This window comes from Aquarana catesbeiana, linkage group LG11 (assembly GCF_042186555.1).
Source record: "Aquarana catesbeiana isolate 2022-GZ linkage group LG11, ASM4218655v1, whole genome shotgun sequence".
NCBI lineage: Eukaryota > Metazoa > Chordata > Amphibia > Anura > Ranidae > Aquarana > Aquarana catesbeiana.
Genome location: NC_133334.1, coordinates 46,026,077 through 46,046,611, shown reverse-complemented (window position 1 = coordinate 46,046,611; position 20,535 = coordinate 46,026,077). Strand labels below are relative to the sequence as shown.

General features: G+C 43.6%; 1 protein-coding gene across 1 annotated transcript in view; it reads left to right on the top strand.

Annotated features, from left to right (window-relative positions):
• The window catches only part of TPCN2 (two pore segment channel 2), an 84,502-nt gene that overhangs the window by 8,556 nt on the left and 55,411 nt on the right, over window positions 1-20,535 (top strand). The window contains exons 4-9 of the mRNA XM_073604252.1: window positions 6,270-6,447; window positions 7,451-7,567; window positions 9,583-9,689; window positions 12,943-13,015; window positions 18,118-18,217; window positions 20,328-20,393. Coding sequence (XP_073460353.1) covers window positions 6,270-6,447; window positions 7,451-7,567; window positions 9,583-9,689; window positions 12,943-13,015; window positions 18,118-18,217; window positions 20,328-20,393 — 641 coding nt within the window. The remainder of the gene's footprint in view (window positions 1-6,269; window positions 6,448-7,450; window positions 7,568-9,582; window positions 9,690-12,942; window positions 13,016-18,117; window positions 18,218-20,327; window positions 20,394-20,535) is intronic.

Genomic DNA, 20,535 nt, shown 5'->3' with positions numbered 1-20,535 from the left:
GAGGCATCACTGTAAGAAATTTTTTACCCAGCACACAAGATATATAGAGATCTGAATAGAAGGACTATTTTTACCTTTCCAACAGCGCCACCTATCTAAGAATTTATGAACTTTTCATTTTTAATTCTGCAATATTATCATCACCTTATTTTTAAAGGCACATCTAAATGAATTGTGATTGCATCATTTTATGGTTCACTGTTGGCACCTTTTTTCTGTTATTAATTTATTCATTTTTGGATGGGTTGCACTTAGTATTAATTATCCAGTTTTTTTACAAGGATTTTTATTTATTCACCAGTATTTATTTATTCACGTTAATTTATTTATGATATCTCAGCTTGCTTTCACTCATGATTAATCTTTTGGCAATTTAGATACTTGCACGTAGTTCACTTTATTATAACACCATCACTTTACTGCTAAATAGTGGGAACTGCTATATGTTGCAATACAGAGATCGTTGATCCTAGCAACTACAACTACAGCAACCACTATATAATAGTTTTACTTTGTCCTACATTTTTACATATACCATTGGTAATATTGCGCGAAATTTATTCTAAATATCTACTATACCAAGTGTTTGTGTGAGCACCCTCATTTTGCTGCAATATTTACATTTGTATTATTTTACACTATTTAGTCACCATATTATTTTCACATCTACTAGCGCGAAGGAAAATTTTTAATATTTCAACGTTCCAATACTTTGTCGCACCGTATTTACACAGCGGTCTTACAAACGCAATTTTTTTGGAAAAAATACCTTTTTTTTTTTTTTTTTTTTTTTTTTTTTTTAATGAAAAAATAAGACAACAGTAAAGTTAACCCAATTTTTTTTTTTTTTTTTATATTGTGAAAGATAATGTTACACTGAGAAAATTGATACCCAACACTTCACGCTTCAAAATTGCACCCGCTCGTGGAATGGAGACAAAATTTGACACTTAAAAATCTCCATAGGCAAAATTTAGACATTTCTACAGGTTACCAGTTTTGAGTTAGAAGAGGTCTTTTGCTAGACATATTGCTCTCGCTCTAACGATTGTGGCGATACCTCACATGTGTGGTTTGAACACCGTTTACATATGTGGGCGTGACTTAGGTATATGTTCGCTTTTGCACAGCGGAACAGGTGCTTAAAATTAAAAAAAAATAATAATAATTTTTCCCCCTTCAAAACCATTGGACAGAAGAGACATTTGACGTCTCTTCCGTCATCCAATGGTATGGAGTCAAGTGGGGGCCATCATTCCCTCACTCGACTTCCAGCCTCAGAGATGAAAGTATTGGTTCGGCTCCGCTGCTACCAACTGCTCCGGTAAGCGGAGGAGATGACCGAAATGCAGCGAGAGGGGGGTGGGCACCTCTCCCGCCACTGATAAAAGTGATCTGGGGGCGATCACTTTTATCCGAAAGCAGACCACCCGCCATTTTTAAAAATACCGGGGTTATGGCAGCTATCTGCTGCCATAACCACAGTTCTCAACCTCCAAGTACTGACGTATAATGACAGCGGGCGGTCCGGAAGTGATTAACTTGTATAAGAGCAGTGTGAACAGCGAGCTTTAATTAAGGATTTGTAGAGCTTTCGGCAAGCTTTGTTTAAGCTTTTAAATCATGGCTTGACAAATCCCAGGTCGCCATGGCGACTAGAAATTGCACCCTGGCACCTGTGATTTTGTCAGTGACAGGTGCCTTTGCTACAGGGCAGGCTGCGGGGTCTTGCTTGGGAAGGTGGAGACGGGCCGGACCTCACAGGCCCTCTGGACACCAAGCACTGCTTGGCACCACCACTATTAGTAAACATGATGGAGGAGGAAAAGAGTGGCGCAGCAGCCGCTGACACGGCGGGAGGAGCGAGCGGCCAGCAGAGTGAAGTCCAGCTGGGGATCCCTGGCGGCCTGTCATTCCCACTGCTGCTGCCACCCTCCCCCAGGATATTGCAGGAGGTGGTCGCTCGGCTCAGGAAGACGTCAGCCTGGCTCAGGAACATGGGGGATCTGGAGTCGGTGGTTTCCCGGCACCACAGCACCCTGCTCCTCTCGCTGGAGGAGAGGCTGAGTGGGGAGAAGAGGTGCTGAGCCGGGAGCAGTTCATAGAATTGCTGGAGAGCTGGGCCAGGATGCCAGGATTGCCAGGATGTCCAGCCTGGGCACACAGCAAATTGATTTTTTTTTATTATTATTTGAATGCAGAACTTCTCTGTTAGATTTTTTTTTTTTTTCTTTGCTTTATCATATTCTATATTTTCCCATAGTAGGCTTGCTGAGTCTAGTAGTCCTCCAGACTTTTTTTGACATAGTTAATTCGTTATTTTCCTTTTCCGGTAGGGAAGTGGATAGTCAATTTTAATGTTAGCCCCGTAATGAAAAAATGGGGAGAAGCGCTAATCCCATGTGAAAACCTAGAAAAATATACAGTATATGTACTGTACAGTGAGGGGAAAAGTATTTGATTCCTGCTGATCTTGTACATTTGCCCACTGAGTAAGAAATGATCGGTCTTTAATTTTAATGGTAGGTATATTTTAACAGTGAGAGACAGAATAACAAAAACAAAAAAACGCATTTCAAAAAAGTTTTATATATTGATTTTGCATTTTAATGAGTGAAATAAGTATTTGATCCCCTATTTAATCAGCAAGATTTCTGGCTCCCAGGTGTCTTCTATACAGGTAACAAGCTGAGATTAGGAGCACTCTCCTAAAGGAAGTGCTCCTAATCTCAGTTTGTTACCTGTATAAAAGACACCTGTCCACAGAAGCAATCGATCTGATTCCAATCTCTCCACAATGGCCAAGACTAAAGAGCTGTCCAAGGATGTCAGGGACAAGATTGTAGATCAACACAAGGCTGGAATGGGCTACAAGATCACCGCCAAGCAGGTTGGTGAGAGGGTGACAACAGTTGGTGCGATTATTCGCAAATGAAGAAAAACAAAATAACTGTAAATCTCCCTCGGTCTGGGGCTCCATGAAGGATCTCACCTCGTGGAGTTTCAATGATCATGAGAACGGTGAGGAATCAGCCCAGAACTGCACGGGAGAATCTTGTCAATGATCTCAAGGTAGCTGTGACCATAGTCACCAAGAAAACAATTGGTAACACACTACGCCGAGAAGGACTGAAGTTTGCTAATGAACATCTGAATGATTCAGAGGAGAACTGGGTGAGAGTGTGGTCAGATGAGACCAAAATCAAGCTCTTTGGCATCAACTCAACTCGCCGTATTTGTAGGAGGAGGAATGCTGCCTATGACCCCGAGAACACCATACCCACCGTTAAACATGGAGGTGGAAACATTATGCTTTGGGGGTGTTTTTCTGCTAAGGGGACAGGACAACTTCACTGCATCAAAGGGATGATGGACAGGGCCATGTACTGGTCAAATCTTGGGTGAGAACCTCCTTCCCTCAGCCAGGGCATTGAAACTGGGTCATGGATGGGTCTTCCAGCATGACAATGACCCACAACACACGGCCAAGGCAACAAAGGAGTGGCTCAAGAAGAAGCACATTAAGGTCCTGGAGTGGCCTAGCCAGTCTCCAGACCCTTATCCCATAGAAAATATATGGAGGGAGCTGAAGGTTCGAGTTACTAAACGTCAGCCTTGAAACCTCAATGACTTGGAGAGGATCTGCAAAGAGGAGTGGGACAAAATCCCTCCTGAGATGTGTGCAAACCTGGAGGCCAACTACAAGAAATGTCTGACCTCTGTGATTGCAAACAAGGGTTTTGCCACCAAGTACTAAGTCATGTTTTGCGAAGGGGTCAAATACTTATTTCACTTATTAAAATGCAAATCCATTTATAACTTTTTTGAAATGTGTTTTTCTGGATATTTTTGTTGTTATTCTGTCTCTCACTGTTATAATAAACCTATCATTAAAATTGTAGACTGATCATTTCCTTGTCAGTGGGGCAAACGTACAAAATCGGCAGGGGATCAAATAATTTTTTCCCTCACTGTATATATCACCTATACCATACGCAATGTATTAAATATTACTCGTGTGAAAAAACAAAACGATATATCATTCGCTAATAAAATGCAAAGTGCCCTGTGCTAATAAACAAACATACATATAAAAAATTGTTTTAGTGGCACTTTACCATCGTCTTTGCGGCGCTTTTCGGGCGCTAGCAGGGCGCTATTAACCCCCGCTAGCGGCTGAATAAAGGCTTAAAAGCGCCGCTACCACAGTGATTTGCAAGCGATTCGGCGATTCAATGGGCAGGGGCACTTTAGGAGCACTGTATACACCTCTCCTAAAGCGTCTCAAAGAAGCTGCTTGCAGGACTATTTTTGACGTCATTTGACGACATTTTTGGGATTGCAGATGAGTTTTTTTTTCAGGTGCTTTTCAGGTGCTATTTTTAGCGCTAAAGCACCTGAAAAACGCCTCCAGTGTGAAAGGGGTCTAAGTTTTTGACATTATCAGCTGTTCCCTTGTCCTTTTTTTTGATCTTAATTTTTGTATTTTTTTTTTTTTTTTGATGGAGCTGTTGATACCCAAGTCCAGTAGCGCAGGTTTTCCTCTCTTCTAACACAATGTTAGCCCCATGTATGACAATTTTTAGGGTACAGCCCTGTACGTAAATTGTCTGATGCTGCTTCTGGGCAGGCCTGAGAAAGAAGGGGTTGTCCTGAAACTTGCCACCACCCGCCCGTTGCCCGCCCCTATGTGCAGCTTTCTCCACAACAAGGACAATATAGGACCGCAGACGTTGAATCTGACGGTTGTCATGGAGTCATACCAGAAAAAAACCTGGCTCCTAACTTTTAGCTGGATCCTAGATTCAAAGAAAATGTGTCAAGCCCTGTTTTAAAGTATCATTCAGCTCCAGTTTGTAAAAGTGCTTATTGGCACTTTAAGCAAGCTGCTGGCAAAACTCAGCCCTTTTTGAAGCTTGTTGAAAGCCTGATAGCAGGTTGCTTAATCTCTTCGCACTCAAGCTATAGCTGAAAGACTGCTACAGATGCGGACCTAAATTGCTGGGAGGGCGTCCGTGTACAACCTCCCAAGCAATGCGCTGCCTGTGTTCCCCCCTGCGGGGCACGGGCGGCGCCCTCTCTGATCAGTCAGCCCGTTACTACGTGATCAGCTGTCAGCCCCTTACCATGTAAACAGAAGCCGGTAGAGTGAGGTGAGAAAAAAAAAGCTGATTTAGCAGCTTGTGTTAACAGGACATCGGTCCCACACACTCCACACCCACTGCTCCTAATCAGTGACTGGGATGATGCGGCTCGGCTGTTATTACAAGCAACGGAAGGGGACGCCCCCCCCTTCCCTCCCGCCGCTTTCTGCCGCTCCCCGGGCTCTCCCGTCCCACCAAGAGGCCCGAGCAACCAGCCGGAACGTCCACCAGCTGGCCGAAGACCCCAAAATCAGCCGATGCTTCGTTCGGGTCTCGGATCTAGTAATCCCGAAGCGATGTCATGACATCACTTCCCCGATTACTGACATCTTAAAGGCGCCAGTTTAAAAAATACAGTATTCAAAAACGCCAATCTTGACGTTTTGAATCCTTTGAAGTGCAGAGGAGGGGATTGGGGTCTTATAGACCCCTGATCTCTCCATAAAGAGTACCTGTCACTGCCTGGTACTGTCACAAGGGATGTTTACATTCCTTGTGACAGCAAGAACAGTGATAAAAAAAATGTAAAATGACAGTGTCATATTTTTTTTTTTTTTTTTTTTTTTTTTTTTTTTTTTTTTATTTTATGAACAAATCATCGGCAAAAAATATTGACTATCGGCACCGAAAAAAAGATTTTACAATTAAAATAACAAGGATGTCATACTTGCCTGTTCTGTGCAGTGGTTTTGCACAGGGCAGCCCAGATCCTCCTCTTCTCAGGTCCCTGCATGGAGCTCCTGGCCCCTCCCTCCCTTTGAGTGCCCCCACAGCAAGCAGCTTGCTATGGGGGCACCCAAGCTCCGTGTATCTATTCAAACACGGAGCCATGGTTCGGCCCCTGTCCCTCTCTCTCCTGATTGGCTAACTGAGTTTGACAGCATTGGGAGCCAATGGTGTCGCTGCTGTGTCTCAGCCAATCAGGAGGGAGAGTCCTGGATGACCGAGACACTCGTGGGCATCGCTGGATAGAGATGGGGCTCAGATAAGTATTAGGGGGGCTGCTGCACACAGAAGGCTTTTTATCTTAATGCATAGAATAGAAACTTTCTGCCTTTACAACCTCTTTCAAATTTAGCATGTAAGTTAAACTTTAGATTTTGACATTTCTGCTTACTTTTTTAGGATTCTGAATGTGACCATATTTGTAAATTTGGCTCTTGCCTTCATTGAGAAGCCCTCATCTCTAACTGTAACCTCAGACGTGCGTTACCGCAAAGCAGCCTGGGAACCACCCTGCGGACTGACGGAAAGCGTGGAATTTGTGACTTTTCTTGTATTTATTGCTGACTTTTCTGTAAAGGTAATAACCATTCCTGTCTGGCTGACCTAGAATGTATACATGCATTTAGAACTTTACACCAAAAATGGGTTATTAAAGTGAACCTGTTATCATACTGAATGTCCATCTAAAGTAAAAATGGGTTATTAAAGTGAACCTGTCATCATACTGAATGTCCATTTAAAGTAAAAATGGGTTATTAAAGTGAACCTGTCATCATACTGAAAGTCCGATTAAAGTGAAAGTTCACCTTTAGTAACTGTACAAAAATCCCCTTATGCAATTCCAGATCCCATAAACAGTACATCCCAGTGGCCTTTATTTGCTCCTGGTTTCCTTTAAACATGCAGTCATGGGGGGGGGGGGGGGGGGGCTTTCCACAGGGATGGCCCCTCAATCCTCCTCCCTCATGCCATTTGCAAGTTAAGCTGGACGCCACATGTCCAGGCATGCGTTTGGTGAAAGTCAAACTATGCGCATGTGCAGCGCGCTCTTGCCTTCTCAAGTTGCAGTGCTTGAGCTTGGCTGCTGCATCCATGGGCATTAAAATAATAGTTGCCTTTGTGATAATACCAGCTTCTACTCTTCTGGGAAGGCTTTTCACAAGATTCTGGAGTATACTTGAGGAATGTATGCCTGTTGGGCCAAAAGAGCTCAGCTGCTGATGGTGGATGAGAAGACCTGGCTCACAATTGGTGGTCCAATTCTTCTCCCCAAGGTCAGGGCTCGGTGCACTCAAATTTTCCACACCAGACCCATCAAACCATTTCTTTATGGACTTGGGTTTGTACATTGGGTCACAGTCATGCTGGAACAGAAAAGAACCCTCCCCGAACTGTCACCACAAGGTTGGAACCTCATAGTTCTCTAAAGTGCCTTTGTGCGCTGGAGCATTAATGGTACCCATCACTGAAAACAAATTTGAAGGTGCCTACAAATGTCTGGCCCTACAGTGTATGTATTTTTTTTTTTTTTTTAATGTAAAAGTTAATTCCATGTTTGTCCCTTTTTTTTTTTTTTTTAGAGTTATCTAATTGGCTGGAATGAGTTTATCAAGAACAAGTGGCTGCTGTGTTACATCCTGGCGCTCTCGGTTTCCGTTGTAGATTGGACGGTGTCTCTATGCTTCATGTGCAGAGAGGTAATGGACATAAAAACTGCAGCAAACTTTTACATTTTTTTTTCTTGAAAGTATTATTTTTTATAAAGTAGATCTCCAGACAAACTGCTAAATGCATATTTGAAATAAATACACAGTAAGATGATTTGTATCTGTTGGGTGCAGAGATATATGCAGCCCTGTTAGACAAGTTGGTGTCCTGACATTCATGTACTGCAGCAAAGCAAACAGCTTTGTCACCTCCCCACTGCAAGCCTGTGATTGGACAGAGAAGGATCAGCGGTAGACTGATGAGTTCATCTTTGTTCTCTCCTCCTGTCAGCATGTTCTTTGTCAGCACACTCCTAATTGGCCTCTAATGCTACCCCTCCCTCTCCCAGCCTGTGTCTTACTGTACAGAGGTTTGCAGGAGGATGGTGCCAATTCAAATGTTGGCACTTTTTTACTATATTACAATTTACAATGTAATTTTAAAGGGGATCTTCACCCTCAGGAGAGACTTCCTTCCGACCCACCCATATTTATTTTTACAATTTTTTTTTTTTTTTTATTTTTTTTTTAATAATTTTCTTTCTTTTTGTTTGTTTTTTTTGGAGGTGGTGGACGGTGTCAGTGTGTTTGCTTTTTATTTTAGTATTTTTACAATTTATCCTCCTTTTCAATATTTATTTATTACAATTCTCTCTCTCTCTTCTTTTTTTTTTTTTTTTTTAGCCCTGCTGGGGGGGGGGGGGGGTGGCTTTGGTGAGATATCAGGGGTCTTAACAGACCCCTGTCCTCTGCTTTTTGAGACAGGGAAAGGGATCGAGGACAAAGTTTCCCCAGTTCTTTTCTTTGCAGCCTCAGCTGCACTGAAGATGAATGAACAGGAGACATAAACTGAACAATCATAAACACAATTTATGATGCTCAGTGACAGTTATGAATGAACAGTCAGTGATCGCTCAAAAGGAAGGAGCTGGTAAATGACATATTTCCCGTCTCCTTCCTCCGCTCTCTCCATTCTGAAAGGTTGAGCACGGAGGTGGACCGAGGAGGATATGGGGGACAGTCAGGGGCGATCGGTGCGGCACTGAGGGGGTTACAATCGCTTATCTCCCCGTATAGATTTCAATAAAGCAGCTGACAGCTGCTGGGGGGGAGAGGAGTAGAAGCGGCTGTCAGCTACTTTATTGAAATCTCCATACAGGGAGATTGGTGATTGTAAACCCCACCCCCACCCCAGCACCATACCGATCATCTCCTGACTGCTCAGGTTTCGGATTAAGCATTGGAGCTCAGTATCTGTTCAACCCTACTTTTGATTATAACATAACTGCATTATTTGATTTTTATTTTTATTTTTTCTTTATTATGTGCTTGGAGTTGAGCTTTTTAGTTTGTAAAAAAGAGATGGCAAACCCGAGAGCCATAGCCACTTAGAAATGAAAGGCTCCAGCATTCTCACACTCTGTTATAGTAGTAATAAAGTATAAATGTGTTTTTTCTTTTTTTTAATGCAATCTCTGCATTAAAACACCTGGCTCCATGTCACCGCTGCAGCACTGTCTCCGGCTCCAGTGTCGCTCTCCTCACTTCCTGCTTTCGCAGGAGAAAGTAGAGGCAGCAGAGCCATAATCTCTTGCTGCCATCAGTCAAACCCCTATAAGGCGGCAGCAGGGGCATGACTTATTGGTGCTGTGTGTATCTATAGACACACATGGCTCGGCATAGAGTTCAATAGGAGCACTCATATTCGGGTGCCCACTTGCTACAGGAGGCACCCTAAGGAAGGGACGTTTGTGTGCATTATTGTTGCACAGAGCAGGTAAGTGTTAGTTTTTTTTTTTTTTTTTATGACTTTAATGTCACTTTAAACTTTTGTAATCAAAGCCATAAAATGCATTGGATCGATTAATGTGTTCTGCGATCCCATGATGGCCACTAGTGTATCTGAAGCACATCAGTATTATGGGTCACACTGTTATGTGATTTGGTATTTGAATAATGCATTTTTCCCTGCCATGTTCTTTATGTTCGGGATTTATCATTCTCAGGGAGTGAGAATTAGAAGACTCCTGCGGCCTTTCTTCCTTCTCCAGAATTCATCTCTCATGAAAAAGACTCTGAAGTGCATTAAGAGAACCCTGCCAGAGATGGGGAGGTAAAAATACCAGACATTGCTTTCCGACTCTACTGTTAAAGTATATGTAAACCTCTGTCAGTTTCCTATTGCTGTCTGTCCTCGCTGGGTATATTCCCCCTTCCTCTTTTATCTTGGTGACCATCGTCCAACAGGAAACTAAAGCCTCTATTGATAATAAATTAAATACAGCCCAATTATGGTGTAACATCAGTCAATTTGGAAGGGAAAGGAACTGGGAGGTCTGTTCCCAACCGATCACCCATAAGGGGAGTTTTAAAAGACTATCTTGGTACCAACTTATACAGTATATACTCAAGGTTTAATAAAAATATTCAATTCTTTATTAGTACAAAAAAACCCCCATAAAAACAGGCTATTTAAATACTTAATGATAAACCTCATAAAAGGTGCATGGTAACAATCCATGTATATCACCAGCATTCATGTCGTCATTCTGCTGCTATTCAGCACAACATCACACCTGAACCTTTCCCAGCTACCTGGATCGTGCGAGGAGCCTGTGGGATGCATTAGAACTGCCAGGACTACATACTTATAACAAGCATGACTCTCTCTCATGCTCTCTCATGGGAAAGGGAGGAGACAGGGCAAAGGATTTTTTTGGGGGGTTTTTTTTTTGTTTTTTTTTGTTTTTTTTTGTTTTTTTGTACTAATAAAGAATTTAATATTTTTATTAAACCTTATATGCTGTATTAGTTGGTACCGAGATAGTCCTTTAAAACTCCCCTTATGGGTGATCGGTTGGGGATCATCAACAGAAATAGAGTAGAAATTTTGAAATGGGGACACATGTTCCGATACCAGCTGTCTAAGAGGGGATTTTCTCCTTCATTTTTGCAGAGATATTCCCTTACTTCCTACTGTGTCTTTAGGAAAAGAAGTGAAGAGAAATCCCCATGTTGTCACATGGACAGGAAAAATACTGACCAGGGTATTAACCATTTCCTACAAAAAAACAAGCCTTTGGCTTTCTGATTTGTATGAGGTCGTGTTCAAGTACCGGTATATCTAAACACAAGAACAAAAACGTAGTATATTGCAGCTTACCAATCCTCCAGACTCTGAAAATGTTTAGCATGTACAGGAAAATGTTAGCTTTCTTGTATAAACTACTAATCTCATCATCCCCATTTGTAATGGAGATGCAAAAGGCCCGTACATGTTTGTAGTCCAGCCTGGGTGACAACCATGGCTCCCTCCATGGATACAGTAGAGAAAAAATTGAATCGTTATAGAATGGGAAGTGTGTCATTTGCAGGACTACCAGATAAAAATCTGGGGAAGAAAAGCAAAAACGAATGCAGCCCCCAGATCTTAGGACACTGGTAAGCTGCAATATATTACATTTTGGTTTTAGGTTTAGATATACTTTAGGCCAGTTGTTTCCCAACCCTGTCCAAGTATCCCCAACAGGCCATGTTTTGGGAATTTCTCTTAGATAAAATACCAAGCCATTGACTCTGATTTAAAGCACCTGTGCATGATGAAGGAAAACCTGCAAACATGGCCTGTTGGGGGTACTTGAGGACAGGATTGAGAACCACTGCTTTAGGCCTCATTCATATGGGTGCTTTACACCCGTAGTCCACGAAGGGGTCACGTCTTTAAAAGAGAGGTGTAGCCAAAGTTTTTTTTTTTTTTTTAGCTGTACTTCACAGTGTGAATCACAATTAGTTCTGCACTCCTGTGATCTGTTTTCAACCAACAGCGGGCTAAAGCCTGCTGTTGGCTGACTTCACAGAGCCAGTCTGGCTCTGAAAACATCCTGACCATATGGCCGGGACCCACCCAGATGCCTGGAGCAGCAACTGGCTTTACCTCTTAGAGAGCTGATGAGAGCCTGAGCCAGCTTGTCCTGCCCCCCCTGCAGCCGGGAGCAGAGCGATCAGCAATGTTTGATCGCTCAGTTCTCAATGCAGAGGCAGTGGGGGACAGATGTAACATCGGACTGAGGTTACATCTATCTATCTATCTATCTATCTATCTATCTATCTATCTATCTATCTATCTATCTATCTATCTATCTATCTATATAATTATTATATTTTTTTTTTTTTTTTTTAAATGAATCTCAAACTTCTGTTTTTAAGCTGATGGAGCCGCCAGATGCTGTGTGCAGGCATCCCATTCATGTCTATGGGAACTGCATGGAAACAGCTGATTGTCCCTGTATGTGTTGGGTCATGGGTGCTCAACCTGTGGCTCTCCAGCTGTTGCAGAACTACAAGTCCTATGATGCATTGCACGGCTGACAGTTACAAGCATGACTCCCAAAGGCAGAGGCATAATGGGACTTGTAATTCCGCAACAGCTGGAGAGCCACAGGTTGAGCACCCATGTGTTGGGTATATGAGTGGCCATGTTTGGAGACAGTGTATGTTCAGAGCCGTTCACCCACATGGCTATCAAATTGGGGCAAGCAGCTGTGTTTGTGCAGCTGCTGTTTTCCCATATAGCTGAATGGGGTGCCTGCACACAGCACCTGGTGGCTCCAGCCACTTAAAGACGTGGCCCACAGACTACAGGTGTAAGCACCTATGTGAATAAGGCCTTCATGTTCTACAACTGCATTATGGGTAGAAGGGTGGAGCTTAGCAGAAAGGGAGCAAGACTTCAGGGGCTGTGCGTTTTTGATGTTGCTTAGCATTTCAAATGTGCTAGAAATGAATCACTGTAGTGGGACTAAACACATACCATTCTGGTAAATCGGTATTGGTTATGTCAAAGGAGGCTTTTTCAGTGAAGGTGAAATCTTAAACTCTGACCTCTTCATATAACTGTTCCTAAATCCCCTTGCTTGCTTGTGAAGACTGAATTCAGCAAAAGATGTTTTCAGAGATGCAGGAAAAAAGGTTATGTCACAAATATTAAAAAAAACATCAAAACATCTTCTTCCATACTGTTTTTTTAAATTTTTTTGATTAGACCTCTCGTGGCTAAATGTTATGGAGGTGTCCTTCTAGCTAAATGGACATACTGCAGTACCCATAATCCACCTGCAGAGGGAGTTGAAGTTCCCTGTTAAACTGTAGCTTCCTGGTGACCAGACGGATTAGGGGATATAATGCTTCTGATTTTTGCCCCCACAATATGAATTTCAAGGGAGTGTATTACATGTTTTAAAGGTAGTTTTTGTTTATATGCTTATAGACGTGCTTAGCTGAAGGTAACGATTTTCATTGGTGAGCAGTGTAATTATGCATGTGTGTTATTTGTAATGAGACTAATGCAAAGATTTGTTTCTGAATAGTGTGATGCTGCTGCTGGCTTTGCATCTGTGCCTTTTCACCATGTTTGGTATGCTGCTGTTTGCTCATGCAAAGGTAACCAACTTACTAATGAGATATAAGCTCCTACGTTCTCCTACAGATTTAGGATGATGACCTATTGCTGCCCCATAAGAAAAAACATGGCATCAGCTACCAGGTGTGAATTGTAGGTTAAGACTAGGTTGCACCGAAACCACTTTTTTAAGACCGAGTACAAGTACCGATAATTTTTGCAAGTACTCGCCATTACCCATACTTTTTTTTTTTTTATGTCATGTGACAGTTTTCAAAGCACATTACAGACTAATGATATCTTTGCAGCACTGATGGCTGGCGCTGATAGGCGGCACTGATGGCTGGCGCTGATAGGCGGCACTTATGGGCAATGATAGGTGGAACTGATGGGCAGGCAGTGGCAATGAAATGCAGCACTGATTGCATTGGCAATTGCTGGCAGCCTGGCATGATAAATGAATGATGAGAGATAATCAATACCAGTTTAAACTTTCTCCAGTATACAAGCGCTGCAATGCCCATCTTGGTACACCCTGCACTCGGCTTCAGTAAGCAGCAGTCAGAAGGCAGCAGCGGACATCTTGTTATTCCCAGCCCATATAGTTGGTGAACTATATGGGCTGGGTGTAACAAGATGTCCGCTACCACCTTGTGACTGCTGCTTACTGAGGCCGAGCGCAAGGTGTACCAAGACGGGCGTTGCGCTGTTCAATCTCTGACGGAGATTGGGGGCCGTCAATTCCGTTAACGAATGTGACGGCCCGGATCACCGATACAGCGACCCACACCCTTGCCCCCGGCCAGCTTACCTTCCGCTGCTGCCAGCCTGCCAGGACTCGCTCTCCACTGCCAGGACTCGCTCTCCACTCTGCCCACTGACTTCCGGGAGCTGCCTCTTCATGCAAAGGTATCGGTTCAGGCATTGGGAGCATTTGCCCGAGTACAAGCACTCGGGCAAATACTCGATATCCGCACCAATACTAGTATCGGTATTGGTGCAACCCTAGTTAAGACCATAAATGGAATTATAATCTGGCATAATGAGTCATCTAAACCCTTTTTTTATTATATATATATATATATATATATATATATATATATATATATATAAATTTTTTTTTTTTTCTCTCCAGAATGTCATTCCCTGCTCCTATAAATGACTCCATGTTGGCCTTTTGTATGAAATAAGGCATCCTAAGCATGTTTGGGGACCTAAATACAGGGCACTGCAGTAAGGCTTTCTACTAAACCTTCTCTTGTAAGCCACAAGCCAGCCATGGATGGATTAAAGCTTGGCTGGTGCAGCAGGGATCGGCCAAGATTCAATCCATCTATGGGCAGGCAGGTTGTACCCAAGTCAATCCAGCAATTAACTTGGGTACAACCAGCCTGTCGGATTTTTTTACATGGGGATTAAACCCTCCTATCCTTCACAGCCAAGGAAGTTGCCATCTTAGCCTCTGTTTGCTCTGCAGTGACCATGGTGATGCACATGTGATCAGTTATGACACCAGCCACCTGATGGCTGGGCAGTTAATTTGCGAACACAAGCAACTGTGACATTTGTCAATCATGGCATGCCTTGAATGTAACTGCTTTGAGAACCGCTTAAGTTGATTGACACTCTGGGGTTGATTTACTAAAGCTGGAAAGTGCAAAATTTGGTGCAGTTCTGCATAGAAACCAATCAGCTTCCAGGTTTTTCTGTCAAAGCCTAATGGAACAAGCTGAAGTTAGCAGCTGATTGGCTACCATACACAGCTGCATCAGATTTTGCGCTCTCCGGTTTTAGTAAATCAACCCCTCTGTATCGCTGCTCCAGGTGAATAGGCTTCACTACTCCTCAAGTCCAGTGCCAGCCCAGCCCGTGTGCTGCACAATGGAAGACAAGGAAGATCCAGACGGCTGCACTCCAATAGTCTACTTTATTCGGTACACACATTGAAACCAAATGACAGATGGAACAAGTACAGTGGAGGACAAGTAATGATGGTAATGATTAAGCGCTGACTCCAGCACGAAACTCCTCTACCTGCTTGTCCCCCATTGTAATTGTTTCATCTGTCATTTGGTTTTAGGCCCCTTTTACACTGCCGCGACTTGGCCGCGATTTCAGGGAATGCCTGTGTAAACTTGGTCTGTGGACCTCAACTCGCATAAAAGTCGGACCAGAGTAGTACAGGGACTACTTTAAAGTCGGTGCGACTTGAAGTCACATAGATATAAATGGTTATCATTGGAATCATGGGGTATGACTTGTAATGCGACTCCGATGTCCAAAGTCACACACTGACTCTTGGGAGTCTTACTGTCATATTAGGATAGAACAGAGCCAGCTGCATGCTTTAGGAATCGCAGCGATGTCACCAGGACACCTCGGGGGTGAATTACTTAAGGTCAATAGACTGGGAACTTTGCAAGTGCAGTTTCTCCAGAGTTTAGTGACTGAGGGGAAGCTTTTCTGATTTCCATCTTGCAATCATGTGCAAGTTTTTTTTTTTTTTTTTTTTTTTTTTTCTTGTTAGCAAGTGATTGGGTGTTCTTTGTAAAGTGAAGCGTTATCTCAGTTACTAAGCTCTGGAGCAACTGCACTTGCAAAAGTGATCAGGCTATTTGCCTTTTGTAAATCTGTCCCATATCTCCCTTCAGCTTAGCACCTCCCACTGCATAGTGCCATACAGGGTGTAGGAGTAGCAAAGTGATAAAAATAATATAATATATATTTTTTTCTGCAGATTATATTCATGTGTTGAATGGTTGGATTGCTTAAAGGGATTGTAATGTGTCGTGTGTGTGTGTGTATGTTATGTTTGTTATTAAAAAAATAAATTAAATAAAAACATCATACTTGCCACCTCTGTGCAAGGGTTTTGCACAGAGTGGCCCTGATTCTCCTCTTCTAGGGTCCCTCCGCGGTGCTCCTGGCTCCTCCTCTTCTTGAGTACTCTGAAGGAGAAGTGCTCTCCATGTGGGCACTCGTGCAGGTGCGCTCCCGTGTTCTGCTGCTGCATCCATTGACACAGATAGCAGGACTCGGCCCCGCCCCCCTGGCTCCCACATCATTGGATTTGATTGGCGGGAGCCAATGGCTGCGCTGCTATCAATCTATCCAATCAGGACCCGAGACAACGGCTGGAGCTGGTGTGCTCGTCCCCATCTCTGGAAAGACTGGGTTCAGGTAAGTAAAAGGGGGGGGGGGGGGGCTCTGGGGGTGCTGCAGCATCACAGGAGGTTTTTCACCTTAATGCATAGAATGCATTAAGGTGAGAAACCCTGAGGGTTTACAACCCCTTTAACATTTGTGTTCCCAACCTGTTCACCTTATGTAGGGGTCTCTTGACATTCTAAATACAGGGCCAGTTTACTGTCCTTCAAAAAGTAGGAGGGCCAGATTGTGACCAGCTGGAGTAGAAAATGTCCTGGCATCATTGGGAGTAAACGATGCCCCATCTTTTGGTGTCATTGAGAGGAATTGTGTCCTATCATTAGGCTGGCCATCAGTGGCATCGGCAGGGGGGGCTGATGGTGGCTGGAGCCCTGAGTGGATCCCCAAAAAGCCCCGGGTCTAGGGCATTCCATTATTAGCCTTGAGTGCCGCCGCTGAGCGGAGACCGATCTGACCCTGAGCGCGGCCGAGTGACATAGCAGGTCCTGCCTTCTGGAGCCTGCAGCGCTTATGATGGACGTCCCACTGGTCCAATGTGGGGACCGCGGGATGTCTGACATCCGTCATAGGTGCTGCAGGCTCCAAAAGGCGGGTATTACAATGTGGCCGCCACGCCACTGTCGGAAGATCCCCACTCGGCGCTCGGGCTGGCGGCTCTCCTCTCCTGTTTTGTCATCATGGCTCTGGCTGCCTGGAGTGCCTGCTGTGTGTGATGGGTGCGCCGCACACTATGGCTGAGCTATAGGAGGAGGTGACGTCACCTGAAGTCTGGTCAGGTAGGTCAGTGTGGGTTAGTGTATGTCAAGTAGGTCAGTGCGCGCCAGGTAGCTAACACCCCCCCCCCCTGGTGCTGGGCTCGGGCTTCGGCCCCTGTTGTTTTTGCCACCTAGCAACGCCCCTGCTGGCCATATATTATACAATTTTCTTGTACAATGTTCCTTTTTAGATTCCTCAAAACCATCTAATATGAATTTGTACGCAAGTCAGGCAGGTCCTTGCACTACATAGTTGAAGGTCAATCTAAAGGAAATTGAACAAGAAATTTGTAAATTGTGTGGCCAGCTTAAGTGTCAGTGGGAAGAAAAGTATGCCCCATCGTTGGTGTTGGTGTCAGTGGAAGGAAGTGTGACCGATCGTTGGTGTCAGTGGGCAAAAAAGTGTGACCTATCGTTAGGCTGGCCATACATGATACAATTTTCTTGTACAATTTTCCTATAGATTTACCAAAACCATATAATATGAGGTCACCCCTAAACTCTTTAAATTTGTATGCAATCAGGCAGGCCCTTCCGTTACATAGTTGAAGGTAAAGCTAAAGGAAATTGAATAAGAAATTTGTATAATGTATGGCCAGCTTAAGTGTCAGTGGACAGAAACTTGTGGCCCCATCGTTGGTGTCACTGGGAGGTACTGTGCCCTATTGTTGGTGTCACTGGGAGGTACTGTGCCCTATTGTTGGTGTCACTGGGAGGTACTGTGCCCTACCGTTGGTGTCAGTGGGCAAAATAAGTGTCCTGTTGATGGTGTTTGTGACAGGAAGTTTTCCCTATTGTTGGGGTCAGTGGAAAGAATAGTGCCCAAAGGGCCACAGTTTGGAGACCCCTGACCTAGAGGTAGTATAAGGGACTAAATACACTTTAAATAGAAGGAAATCTGCATTAAAGAGTAAGAATCTTGAAGTGTATGAAGTTTACTGGGAAACATGAATTGGGGATCCTTTTTTCAAAGCCGAGGTTTCACTCTTGTGGAAATGACTGTCGAAGTTTAGGAGGTGACCGTGTTGTCTCTAATTGGTCCATCTGAAGAATGGCAAACAATATAGCCAATAGAAAAGACCCATAAGCATTTACCAAATGGAAATGTTGGTATTGTGTGTCTGTTTCGGTAGCTAGAATAGTTTTCACGCTCCCTTATTTACAGTGCTGACGTGTTGTGAATAGTACTATGTCATTTCTATGCTCTGTATTGCTTGCAGGATTCCAGTCTGGACGTGGAGTGGCTGAGATATTTCCGCAATCTACCTGACTCGCTTACGTCACTCCTGGTGCTGCTGACAACCGCCAATAATCCAGACGGTACGGTCTTATTTTTCATGTCTCAACGATCTGAGACAGCAGAACAAGTTCAGCATAGTTATGTGCAAGATGGATAGATTAATGTAAAAATAAGATGTAGGATAATGTTGGAATTTGCTTTTGAATCGCTGTGTACCCTAAGGCCCCTTTCACACGGGCTGTCCTATCAGGTTTTTCAAGCGCTCCTGATCGGATGCTCAATCCATCCCTATGGAGCTGCTATCCTATCCGATCCTATCTGCCAAATGCAGACGGATGGTGATCCTATTTTCTATCTGTCTGGTGGATCGGCTTTTAAACTGAAAGGCGGTCCATTTTCATCCGATTTCCCCATAGAGGAGAGCAAGACTGTCCGTCTCCACTCTGCACAGTGAGCGGGAATGGATCTGTCATCCAGTTGCTTAGCAGGGATCAGCAGAGTGATTTCCCCCGCTGAGCAAGTAGAGTCCGTAAAATGGACCCGCCCCGTGTGAAAAGGGCCTAAGGCCTAAGACTGAGATGTCATTAGATGACATTATGATGCCTACCCGAGAGCTAAAGTAATAAGCAGACACTCATGTACCAGCTTGTCGGAAGGTGAGCTTTGGCCCCAGTAACTCTATCAATATCCAATATCACTGCAAAGAATAAGTATCTGATGAACCCCTTCAATCTCCACAATCTGTTTTTATGTTGCACGGTACAATCCCAATGCTGAGGATTTTCTAATAAATACCGTATTTATCGGCGTATAACACGCACTTTTTTTTCCCCTTAAAATCAGGGGAAAATCGTGGGTGCGTGTTATACGCGATCCCCGCTGTCTGTGAGGGGAAAAGGCGCGAGCGCCGTCGAGAAAGACCAAGCCGAGTGTACTGTGTACTCGGTTCCACTCGCAGTCCTGCCTCCTAACCTTTACGTCCCGCCATTGGACTGGTGATGTGTCCATCATAGGAGCCGGGCCAAGGGACGGGACTGCGAAATGAGCCGTATCTCGGTGGCGCAATGATTTAAAAAACGATAATGCTGCATTTTTGGGCAAGGCTGCAGATGCACACTTCAAATGTAAGTTTTTTTTTTTTTTTTGTTTTTTTTCCCTCCTAAAGTTGGGGTGCGTGTTGTACGCCGATAACTACGGTATCCTTCTTTCATACTTACCAGTCCACTCTTTGCACATCTCCTAAATGTCAAACCCATTTTATTTTTATGCACAAACCATCAGGAACCAATTAGGGTCCTTTCACACAAGCGCTCTGTTTGTTTCATCAGTTAAAGCCGCCCCACCCACAGGGAGTAGCTCTGCTTGTTTACTTCCCACACTGCCACATTTGGCACCTTTCGAGGGGAAAGGGGGGTACCTGTTGCTGACGAGTACCCATCCCCACTTCAGAGTGCCGCGGCGAGGTGTTCCGCTGCCGCTGGGCCCCTCACAAAGCACCGTGCACTTCACGCTTGCACAGTAGGGAACTGGTAGTGAAGCCACAAGGCTTTTTTATTTTTTTAACATCCCTTTTTCGTCCATTCCATTTTTTTAACAGAAGAAAAATAGGGCTTTGATCCCTTCCAAAAAACAGATTTTGAGGGAAGCGGATGTAAATGGATGCGTTTTATTTTTTTTTCATAGAGATGCATTGATGTACGTTTGTTTTTTTTGTTTTTTTTTTTATCCGTCAATGGATGGATGAAAAATGGACAAATGGAAGGGGTCTTAGAGTGGTTCCCCACAATATGAGAACTATGTCAGCTATGACAGATCGTATACATGCTGGAAGCTTTATTTAGAAAAACAATGTTTCAGCTTGCGGAAGCCACTGCAGCTTGTAGGTGACAGGGTACCTCTGTTTAATACTGTAGTTGTCTGAGACAATTACATTATTAAGAAAATTTTATTAATACCAAAACTTTTTCTTTTTCATAATGATATGGCTTAAATATATATAAATGATTTAAAAAAGCAAATTATTTTCAGCAGAAGCTACTTTAGGTTCTCTTATAATGAACCTTTTTTTGGTGAACTTTGGCTTTGCAGCACACCTAATTGTAGCATACTATAGTCTCATCATTGACCTGTGATTTCTTGTTTGCATTAGTACTGAGAATGTAAAAGGTTTCTGTCTTCTTTTTATAACAGTGATGATTCCAGCCTATTCCTACAACAGAGCTTATTCCTTGTTCTTCATCATCTTCACAGTTATAGGTGAGTCTCCAGGGTGGAGTCACAGCATTGGGAAGTTTTATTGCTGTGCTGCTAATGTTGGTACCATTACCCTCTGCCATTTATGTGACATATAGGTAACAGGCTAAACCAGTAACACCACTTATAAAAAAAGAATAAAAAA